Source organism: Chelonoidis abingdonii, chromosome 1 (genome assembly GCF_003597395.2).
Source record: "Chelonoidis abingdonii isolate Lonesome George chromosome 1, CheloAbing_2.0, whole genome shotgun sequence".
NCBI classification, from domain to species: domain Eukaryota; kingdom Metazoa; phylum Chordata; order Testudines; family Testudinidae; genus Chelonoidis; species Chelonoidis abingdonii.
In genome coordinates, this window is record NC_133769.1 from 184,296,917 (window position 1) to 184,309,061 (window position 12,145).

At 37.8% G+C, this 12,145-nt stretch overlaps 1 protein-coding gene across 4 annotated transcripts in view; it reads left to right on the top strand.

The window, feature by feature from the left end:
- The window catches only part of GBE1 (1,4-alpha-glucan branching enzyme 1), a 330,020-nt gene that overhangs the window by 191,564 nt on the left and 126,311 nt on the right, over positions 1-12,145 (top strand). For all 4 annotated transcript variants that reach the window (XM_075073100.1, XM_032778566.2, XM_075073098.1 and 1 more), the window contains 2 exons: positions 4,634-4,724; positions 6,369-6,578. In XM_075073100.1, coding sequence (XP_074929201.1) covers positions 4,634-4,724; positions 6,369-6,578 — 301 coding nt within the window. The remainder of the gene's footprint in view (positions 1-4,633; positions 4,725-6,368; positions 6,579-12,145) is intronic.

Consider the following 12,145-nt stretch of genomic DNA (forward strand, 5'->3'; position numbering starts at 1 on the left):
AGCAGGAGCAACAATTTCTCAGTCAGTGTGACTTCTCAGTGGCACCCGAGCCTAATTGCCCGCTCCTGAATACACAGGGCTCACTTTTTGAACAGCTGCTCTCTCCACCTGCTATCTTTACTGACAGCGAACCTGTTATGCAGCAGCAGGTAGAGTTATCCCCTCCTGTCTGTCCTCCACCACCAGAACCTTTTCCACCTCAGGTCACGGCTCACAACCACCAGCCTCAGTTTCCCTATTTTGCCCCCCCATGGGCAGTGCCTGGAGTCTCCTACCCTATGCCTTGGCCTCGGTGGTACCCTTGGCCACCTCCTACTGCCACTCATCCTCAAGCCCCTTCCACCAAACCTCTACCTCCTTCTGCGCCTCCATCTCCAGCTCCGTCCATTTCTAGAGCACCTGAACCCCTCCCCCCTGAGAACATGAGCTACGGACCATATCCTGACTCACTGACCCCTAACTCACTCTATCAGCTCCAGACGGAGCCCCCTTCCCTCCACTTCCACAGAATGTGGACGACTGTAAACAATTTCAAGAACTTTTCAAGAGGTTGGCACTCAACCAAGACATTCCCTTAGAAGAAGTTCAGGAGACACAACGCAGATTCCTCAAAATCTTCCAACCCTGTGTGCCCTCAAGGATTGCACTCCCCATAAATGATGCACTCCTGAAACCAGCTGACACTCTCTGGCAGACTCCAACCTCTCTCTTACCAACTTCCAAAAAGGCTGAACATAAATAGTATGTTCCTGCTAAGGATGCTGATCCCCAACGCTCATACTCACCACGGACACTTTCCTAATCGGTTGGGGAGTGCATCTAGGAGGACACAGGGCACAAAGCCACTGGTCCACGTCAGAGAGACACTTACACATAAATGTCTTAGAGCTCAGAGAAGTGAGAGACACGTGCCTTCACTTTCTTCCCCTCATAAAGAACAAATCTATTTGGGTCCTAACAGACAACATATATCATATATGTTCTACATCAATAGATGGGAGGTAGCCTGATCACATTCTCCATGCATGGAAGCCATCTGGCTCTGGAATTGGTGCATACAACATCACATACAAATCATTGCTTCATACCTACCTGGCTGCCGCAACACTACTGCCAATGCACTCAGCAGGCACTTCTTGACAGAACACAAATGGAAACTGCACCCCGCAATACTTCAACAGCTCTTTTCCTTCTGGTGCACCCTGTCAATAGACCTCTGCCACAACCCAGAATCACAAATGTCTGTTTTGTGCCAGAGCAGGACTCGGGACTGCATCCCTATGAGTTGCTTTCCTCATCCTGTGGAACAACTTTCTCCTGTATGCCTTCCCACCAATCCCTCTGCTACACAGGGTTCTTCGCAAGATCAGAGACAACAAGGCCCGAGTCATACTTATTGCCCTGGCTTGGCTGAGACAGATGTGGTATCCATACCTACTTCACATGTCCTCCCATCATCCGTGGACTCTCCCCAGCAGATCAGATCTGCTTTCTCAGGACAAAGGACAGGTTCTTCACCCTCAGCTCCAGAAGCTCCACCTGTCAGTGTGGTTTCTTCATGGTTCCAAACCCAGGAACTAACTTGTTCTGAGCAAGTTCGATACATCCTCCTGCACAGTAGAAAAGACTCCACTCATAAAACTTACCTGCAGAAGTGGAAACGTTTCTCCCTGTGATGCTCACATAATCACTTAACATCCCCTACGGTAACCCTCTCTAACATCCTAGACTACCTTCTAAAATTGAAACAGGATGGACTCTTGCTCAGCTCCATCAAAGTACACCTGGCAGCACTTGCCACCACGATTTGTTAGAAGGCTACTTGCTCTTTACCCACCTCGCCATAATATGATTTCTCACAAAATTTCTTCAAAATCTCTACCCGGAAATGTATCCAACGGCAACAACATGGAATCTTAACCTCATTCTCCGCGGTCTCATGAAACCTCCATTCGAACCGTTGGCTACCTCCTGTCTTCTTCATATGGCCATTAAGGTAACTTTCTTAGTTGCAATAACCTCAGCAGGGAGAGTAGGAGAAATAAGCACCCTGATGGCCTGTCTTTCCTACCCAATCTTCTTCAATGACAAAGTCACCCTGAGACCACATCCTAAGTTTCTCCCTAAGGTGGTATCCGCCTTCCACCTTAACCAACTGATATACTTACTTGCTTTCTATCCCAAACCTCACAAGACTCCACATGAGGCAACTCCATACTCTCGACTTCAGGTGAGCAATCACCTTTTATTTAGACAGGACTAAACCATTTCATAAGTCCCCGCGATGCTTTGTCTCCATCACCAAAATATTTAAAGGTACGCCTATCTCTAGGCAATGCCTGTCCAAGTGGATCTCTGACTGCATCAGATCCTGTTACCAAATCCAAAATATTCAACCGCACGAAGGCATTAGAACTGATGCCAATTGAGCCAGGTTGACATCCGTTGCCTTCCTACATAACGTACCCATTCCTGACATCTGTAAAGTGGCTACATGGTCATCTGAACACACGTTTGCCAAACACTAGGCTATTACAGAAGATACCATGGCAGACACCATAGTAGTCACACAGTACTCACTCACTGCTGCATCTCCAAAGTCCCACCAACCATAGTGAGTACTGCTCCACATTCACCTAGAGTCGAGCACCACAGGAACAGCATTCGAAGAAGAAGAGAAAGTGGGTGCTCCACTCCCCACCCACCTCCCTTCTACTTTGGAGTACTAGTATGATTTCTCCACTGTAGAGAAGGAACTGAGGGGGGTGCAGGATGTGTGCGCTCAGGCAGATTCTAACGAGACCGCGAGACACCAACTGAGCGCGTGTCCCAACCAGGCACTGCTACCGAAGATCCCTGATCAATAGCACCTAGAGTGGAGCACCCACAGGAACACACATCTCGAAGAATCTCAGTTACTGCAAGGTGAGTAACTTTCTCTTCTAGTATTACACAGCAATTAGCATGCTCTGTTTAGGAAAGAATTGTGGTGTATTATTGTAACTGTATAGGCTGTAGATGAAATTGTTGGAGTGATCATCTCAACAACAACAACAACGACCCTATTATTTTGTGCTTTAAGAGTTGCACTTTGGCCCATAAAAGAGTGCATGAGCACTTGCTAGCCGTTACCGTATTGATGATATGCCTTACTGTGTTTGGAACTGGAAATAACTATGCTAACTTTATTTGATACCTATGGCAAATGTTGCCATATTAATGGCAGCTAGTAAAACCAGATATGAAGTCAAATACTAGATACACACAGCACTCATCCACATATTAACCAAACCAACCATAAATAAAATATGATAAGTCATATTAAAGTCATTGTTTAGTGAATTAACCCTTAACTATCTGTTTATGACAACAATATCAATCATTTACGAGTATGCCTGGTTTAAATTTTATCTACCTGTTTGTAGCCAGACCTACTTAAGGATTTGTTGTTTTTAATAATTCTCTTAAGGGGCACTCTTTCTTTTTTGTCAGAATGCTGAAATATTAAAAGTGTGAAGAAATATATACATGGCAAACAACAAGATAAATAGTAATCAAATAAAACGATAGTCATTTGACACCATTTGTACTGTTTATTTACAAAAATTCTGTGGGTAACCATGCAACAATCCTCAATTATAAAATAGCTATATACCTCAGACAAATTGCTAAGTTAATACCAGCCCATTTTTTTTTATAGTAACTATAATGATTTTGAGGGCAAAAGTGACATCACAGATAAATTAAATAAACAGGATAAAGCTAGGCTGAAGCATAGGCTAAATGGTATGCTGAGGATTTGAGTTAAAATGAATAAGAGAAGCTGTGGTCTCAACAGACTTTTCAAATAGACCTGAAGGTTATTGCTTGCTGATAGGGCATTTATTTGCTGATATTAGAGTTAGCTTAGCAGAGATTTGTTTTAAGTACGACAGTTTCATCATTAAAATATAATTTTTCCCTTTAGATTTTCTTCATTTAATATCATAGTGAAACACTTTGGGGTTGAATAAAGGACCAAAAACAAAAGTTTTTCTTGGTTCTCAGCTGCTTCAGTAAGCTCAAAGCAGAATTATACGACTTTAATGTTTGTTCTTTTTGAAAGTGTCCTTGAGGGAAATAAGTTTGGAAAGAAAATATGTAATGATTAAGGATAGAAATAAAATGCGTTTGAAATATTAAGAAAAATCTTGGTAAAGCACAAGATATAGCACTATTAATCAGTTACTCTTAGTTTGCTTTCATGACAACACTGTAAATATCAAAAGTGCAGCTGAAGTTCAGGACATGCAGATTGGTGTCGTTAATATTCTGAAGTCAAATTAAGATTATATTTGCATATCATTTATTGCTTGTTCAAACTGATAGATTCAATATATCTATTCATATGTAAATCACCTGAGAAATTGACCTTCTTGTTTTTGATGGGAATGTCATAGAAGTATAAAATGTTAAAATGGCATTACTTTTAAGAAAGACTGAGTCTGTAGTTAATTATTATTTGGACATTAGAAATTTAGATACAGCTAAAATAAGAAAAGAGAAGCAGTTTAGACATAATTAACTTTTCTAGTATATCAAATGTGTATCAAATTATTATTTAGACATGTAACTGGGATTTTTTTTTAAACAGGATACAATTGTGTTCAGCTGATGGCTATTATGGAACATGCTTACTATGCCAGTTTTGGTTATCAAATCACAAGTTTTTTTGCAGCATCAAGGTAGGTTTTCTAAAGACTTATGCACACCTTTCACTTTTTTTCTGTGGCTGGTGAAATAGTATTTACATTTAGGCAAATAGCACAATGTAGGCAAATAGCACACCATAAGAATTCTGGCATCATATCCAGACCTTGCTTTGTATTGGTTTTTTTTTTTCTCCTAATAAATCAAACCAGCTTCTATAATTATCAAACCAGCTGTCTAGAATTATCAGTTCTATATAAAAGTGTAATATAGTGTACAGTATAATAGAAAAGTCATTAGAAAGTTTAACTGTCAAAGCATTTTCATCTCAACTTCTGCAGTTTAGGACCTCAGCTGTGTATTTTTTATATCCATTGACTGTTGTGCAAAATTGAGAATTAGCACAAAAGATAAAAGCAGCAAAGAATCATGTGGCACCTTATAGACTAACAGACGTTTGGAGCATGAGCTTTCATGGGTGAATACCCACTTCATCAGATGCATGTGACCCACGGAAGCTCATGCTCCAAAATGTCTGTTAGTCTATAAGGTACCACAGGATTCTTTGCTGCTTTTACAGATCCAGACTAACACGGCTACCCCTCTGATACTTAGCACAAATGATGTCCAGTATGTTTTGTTGTGGTAAATAAAAGCATCTTTAAGGTTCTTGTTCATAATAGGTATTGCCTAATTGTTTTGTTTCACAAAAAGGGTAGTCATATAATGAAATGACAATTTACATAATTTTTTATATGATATGCATTTCATACTCATAGCAGAGCATATTTAGATGGCTTTGAGGTCCAGCAGTTTGTAGAAATAGGTGATGGTTAAAGATAAATTGTTCAAGAAAATGAAGGTAAATTTCAATGTTCCATTTAAGCTTCATCAAGAAGAAAAGGGACAAACTGAAAAACTTAGGAAGCTTTAATTGGTTTTAATTAGCTGAACAAACTGCACATTGTATATTGACAGCCTTTGATGATTTAAAAAACAATTAATTGAACTGTAATAATGGCACCAAGTAAGTAAAAGTCGGATAACAATTTGCAACAGGTGGCAAATTTTGGGCGGGTGTGTTGTTTTCATTATTTCGTACTCATTTGAATCCCTATAGTTCCCACATCCATGGATTATTTAATTCTAATCATATGGAAATTTGTGAAGTTTGTATGCTAAACAAGAAAATAGTTTACATTAAATATGAAAAGTACAGGTTCAAAGTGTGTTAAACTGCTTAAAAGTAAAACTGTAAAAGTTGGAATACTTTTTTCATAAACCAGTTTTATCTAAGATTTTTTTTCCCTTTTTCCTGAAGTGAATGGAGGGGAAAAGCTCAAATTTGGGGGCAAGTCTGTTTTTTAAAACTTTGAACATACCTAAATTATGATTTATAATTTAGTCAGCATATAGTGTACTATTTTGTTTAAATGTCTTTATTGTCAGCTTGTATTGCACAATTGCTATTACAACAGGCGGAAATTGTGACTATCTGAAGATCATTCATTCCTACTACATGGGAGTTTCCCTAGTAAATTACTTAAGCTTTTATCTATTAACTCTACCAATGTGTAGTTTTCTGCATAAACCGTATTCAACCTTCCTTTTTTATTTATTTATTTATTTTTTTAAATGAGGTTACCTCTGCCTAATGCATTGTATTTTCGTGCTTGCAGCCGTTATGGAACCCCAGATGATCTAAAGGAATTGATTGACATTGCCCACTCATTAGGAATTACTGTTCTGTTGGATGTTGTACATAGCCATGCATCAAATAACTCTGAGGATGGTCTGAACAAATTTGATGGTACAGATTCCTGCTTTTTCCATTCCGGTCCTAGAGGAACTCATAATCTTTGGGACAGCAGACTTTTTGACTATTCAAAGTACGTATAAAACCATTTAGCAGTTTTTAATGGTAATTATTTTTTCTCAGTTATACTAAAATTTGAACTTTTGCCAAATTAGAACACTTGTTCAATACTGTAACTATAACAGATCAACAGTTTGCACACAAAATGTATTGCCTGCAGTCTAAGGGTCTGTCTACATGGGGAATTCACAGGAAAGTTAGTGCATAGCAGCTATGGTGTGGACTCATGGTGCAATAGTTACTTCACACTAACTTCTAACTTTGAAAGTATGTAGTTTAGGTAAATCCAAAGGTGTTCTTAGTGTGGAATAAGAGTTGCCACCCACGGAGCTAGTGCAGAATAGCTTTTCAGCAATAGTTACTCCTCACTAGTTATTCAGGGCTTTTCCCTGTATAGACAAGACTTAGGTAATGCTGTACATTTAATCTTGTGTGTTTATGCATTTATATCCTCTTTCTTACCATACCAGCTGTGTTCCTAACAAATCATTACTACAGCATAAAGTTTTACATTTGGTACATTTTTGTTTTCTCCTCCCTCTGAGGCAGCAAGGATTAGATATTGATATATAGTAGTCATCTTTTTCCATATTAAACTGATTATTTCAATGATGGGGCTGTGGGAAAGCTTAATTGCACAAGTGATGACCACAAATCCCACCACTTTCAGAGAAGAGTTCGATAGGGTTAGGACACTTGCCATCACAACTGCTCCTGTTGCTTCCATACGTTTCATGCTTGAGGTTGACAGTGCCATAGTTTCTAAGGGTTATAACTATCTAAGGAGGTCACTGTTTCAGAGGAAATCTGTTGGTAATTTAGGCCAATCTCATAGATAGCCGTGAAGACTGAGGATTTCCACTTGATACTGAGTGAGCGATCAGTCTAATGTGATACATAACATAAGCACTGTGCCATTAAATAGGATGAACTGTTTGTATCTTGCCTTCTGATTAGAATAACTTCTTGGTAATTAGACCTTAATTTACAAATACACTTAAAATTCATGATGACAATGGGATATATTGTCTTTACTGCTAATCATAACTGCTTGGTGTTACAAGAGTTGCAGTTACTCTCTAAACCCATGTTCAAATTACTTGAGTCACAGTTTGCTATGACACATCCCAAAATTTTAGTTTCAGTTCATGGTTATGATTAGAAATGTACATATGTTACATACTATAGCTGAACAAATGCACTAAATAAATTTCTCCAAAACGAGGCAACTAATTGGCCATCTAGAAGAGAGATCCAGACAATGGAACTTGTATGGCATACTAAAGCTGATCCCTCTATTTCAGATTTACGTTCAAATCCAGTTTGAAGGTGTCACATTCCTTCCTTCTTTCACAGTAGTTCATCATCCATCATCTTTTATTTCCACTGGGAAAAAAGGACTTGATAATTTCAGGTGCTTATTTCACTTTGAATACCTTCAGACATTACTAGAGGTGTCATAACTCTAAAAAAAAAAAAAAAAAAAAAAAAAAAAAGGTTTTTACCTTTCCTGACAACATGATGAGATAAATGTTTCCATTGCAGAGTTCAGCAGACCTGCAAATGGATTGTGACGAATCATCTCTAATGAACTAGGAAAAAAAGAAAAAGGTTGAATAGTTAAGACTTGAGGCCAGGGATGAATTAAATATCTCCTTCCAGAAAGGAACTTAATGCCCTCCTGAAGTCATATAATGACACAGAGAATATGCTTATATTTCATGCTTGTGTTTCGTACAACTTGCTGAACTTTTAGTTTGGTTTTCAATATGTGTTGCTTCATACAAGTTAGAGGTTGAAAGGTTAAGCAAACTTTGAGTCATTCTTTCTGCTCTGACGGGGAGGAGCTTTGTGGCTTGATTTGTTAGCTAATAGGTAAAATTAATGTTCTGTAATTTGTTTCCTCAAGAAAAATGTATCTATGGTAAATTAGATCATCTCTTTTTCTCCAGAATTGTGTGTGTTCTTATAAGTATTAACGCCATGTGATGACTTGGCTTTAGGTCCAGAATTGCCTAATGTAATCCTATTACTTGTAACAAAGATATTTGCCTCAACCATGTTATACTGGGAATTTATAGCAAAGGTTCAGTGTCAAAGCATTCAGTACCTGACATGTTTCATTTAGATGCAGAAAAGGTTGAAGATTTCCTTATACGGGAGTATGTCTTGAACAAAAGCAGAGTGGGACTAGAATCAAAGTTTTGGTCAAACTAAGACCTATCTTATTCAGCTGTTGCTGGTTAATTGTAGGGCATGATAACTTTCATTCTGGCACGAGTGGATCTAATGTCCAGAACAGGCACGTGTAAGAACAGTTGGAAGTAGACACTGACTGCTTACAAGGCTTCATACTTCCATTTCTATTTTTTTAAAGGAAAAACAGTTGAATAACTTACTACATTTTTACTTACTAGATAGTCTCTTCAGTCTTCTGTTCATATAAACTTTTCTACTATACAATACATGCTCCAAAATCTCTCTTCTCTGTTGGGAATAACTGTTAAACCTACAGCTACTCAAACCTCTAATACAACAAATGCAAAATTTATTTCAGAATCCAGAGAAACTAGTTTTATGCCATGAAAGAGATTAAGAAGCATTTGCTTTATCAACCTAATCTGTCTGGATTTCAGTTTGAAATCCAGGACCTAAAGAAATATAATTTGTCTCACAAGGTTTGTAAGATTATTCAGTTGGGTAGGAGGGTGACTGTGAATGCTAAATATAATAGAAAGTGGCAAGGATCTGTAGACACTTCCATATAAAGCAAAAACAAGTGACTTGAACCTTGGGTGTCATTTTGAAATCTCTTGGTCTGATTGCCCTGTCACTTATTTTGGTTTAAATGAGAAGTAACTTTAATTAAATCAATAGTTACATAGGTGATCTGTGTTCCTAATCTCCAGAAAAAGTGCGATGTATCTTGGAATTCACTTTTGAAAGTTTAGAGTTGAAGGGGATAGAGAGCACAGGGGAATGAAAGGAAGGATTATTCTCCTGTGACTGGGATTTTATTAAGGGAGGAAGGGGGGCGAGGGAGATGTGTGTTTAACTCACCCTGTTACCTAACTAGTGAAGACAAATGTATAGCTTTCCCGTGGGTTAGCAGGGCATGGTAAAGACTGTGGCGGGAGCATAGGTTTTACCTTAATTTGCTAATCTGTGTAAACAAACAAACAAACCTATAAATTGCCTTGTCCTTGTCCTTGTCTTCCCTAATACAAATATGTGATTTATTTATTTTATTTTTTTAACCTCAGGGTTACTAATGTAAATGAGCTAACCAGATGTGGAAAAAAAAATGGCATAGACTGATTTTAATAGTTCTAACGTGTTAGCTGATCAATATTTTAGAGATGTTTAAAAATTCCCTATCTTGGGTGCAAACATGTTTAAAATACCTAAGTAAAATGTGTTACCTCACAGCTTTTTTCCTATCTAGTCAAGGCCTGAGAGTGTGGCTTGATTCCACCCCCTCCCCCCATATTATCACCTCACCATTCTTCCCAAAAGTTAAATCTTTGGCTCTAGTCATGTGACCTTTTGGGTTTCTGTGATGATTAAACCAAAATGTTAATATGGACACTTTAACATACTCTGGGCCAGATCTTCAACTGATGTAAGTCTGTGTGGCTCTGCTGACTTTGCTGCAGATATGCTGATTTACATGAGTTCAGGGCCTGACCCTATATGATTAATACGTAAGCTATGCTGGCATATAGATAGGGTTCTATCAATTTTATGGCCATGAAAACTGTGTCAATGACCGTGAAATAAGCCCTTCCCTGTGAAATCCGGTCTTCCCCTGGCTGCCGGGAGTGTGCCAGTCAGAAGACTTATAGCTGCAAGTCCTGGCTGGGCTGGGGAGGGACTGGTCTTGTCCTTTCCTGGCATGGCAGCTCTGCTGTTATGAAAAGATACCCAAAGCTTCTCAGATGTGAATTTATTTGTTTTAAATCTGCATCTTGTTTTTTGTTAAGTATTAATATCCACATTTCTAGATTCAGGGCATGCAACTTTTACTTCTCAGGTGGTCAGATGAGTTAGATGGTTTATATGGTAAAAATTCTATATTCAGCTGCTTTAAATTTCAAAACACTTTGGTGGTGAAAACATGACAAATTATGTGGGAGCACTTCTGGTGTCCATAACAACAGACAGCTGGTTAGAAAAGGGTGCATTTATTTTTAAAGGAACATTCTTTTAATGTATGTGCTAAAATGTTATATTATTTTTAGATACTTTGTACCATTTTGTAAACCTTTTCTGGTACTGTGCTGGTGATTGTGGCGCTCTGCCTAATACATCGAAGAGAAGGCAGCATGTCAAGATGATTCTCTTGTGTAGCGCTGAATTCTCAAACCCACCTTTTGTACCCCTTTTGAAGCATACTCTTTTCTGAACTTTTCAGTGCTCTTTACTTACAGGTGCAGTTAAGGGTCTTTCAACTGCATTTATGCAGTAGCAACGACATCCAGTGGTAGGTCAGATTTATCACGTGTGTATTGCTTGGGGATATCTTGAAAATTATATCATTGATTTAAAGGTGATGTTCAGAATAACTATCAACCCATCACTGAATTAATAAGTAGGCTGAGTTTATAGGGTTTTTTTTGTTTGTTTGTTTTTTTTTGAAACAATGTAGACTCTAGAGCTGTTATAGAATTGCTTTAAAGGAACTATATGTTGTGTTTCATAAGTATAGTATAAATTTATACAAATGTGTTGATTTTGTTCTTGATTATTTTTGGAAAGTTATATATTTGGTGTGGAAACTTGAAAGCTTTGGATTAGTGAGGTGACTGCTTTACAGCACAGATGTTTACTTTAAGCCATTAGGCTTTATCTTTCTCCTATTAATGTATTACTCAAATGCATTAGAACCTCTAAATCCTAATTCTGAAACAAGACCAAGATAGTAAAGTGAATAGTATCTGTGCGCATCTTTTCTATGTTTTGTTTTACATGATGAAAATGAGCAGTTTATTTGCAGATACATATTTATAGACTTAGCAACGGGAATAGCAGCCAGGACTAAAGGCTGCCTAGTATGGACTCAAAGTATTTTTGGACCTACTAAGAGAAGGAATTATGTACTGCAGCTTTAAATTTTTATAATGTACTAACTGTTAAAATAATAATACACAAAAAAGTTCCATCCCTGAACATATGGGTTATAATATATGCAAACTACATATCACTGAAAGAATTGCTTTAATTTTTATTACTCATTATTGCTGTTTAGAAGCTTATTTTGTTTCGTGGTGTAAGTTTAGATTGATATGACAGCATAGACTTTAAAGCCACAGATGCTCTTTAACGTAGAAGATCTTGTGAGAACATATAATTTCCTTTGAAGTATCTCGTTTCCTTTATTAACACCCAACTTGGCAAACACAGCTGTGTGCGAAGTCTCTCAAATATAGCTGCAAAAACAATGATTTTGTGATAATTAAGTGATGTACTGATACATTGAGAAGTGGCATTGAAAAATTACACCCAATTTTCCTGAATTTTAAAATACATTATGATGGTCACTACTTTTGAACAATTAAGTGAAGATGCACTAGCATCTTA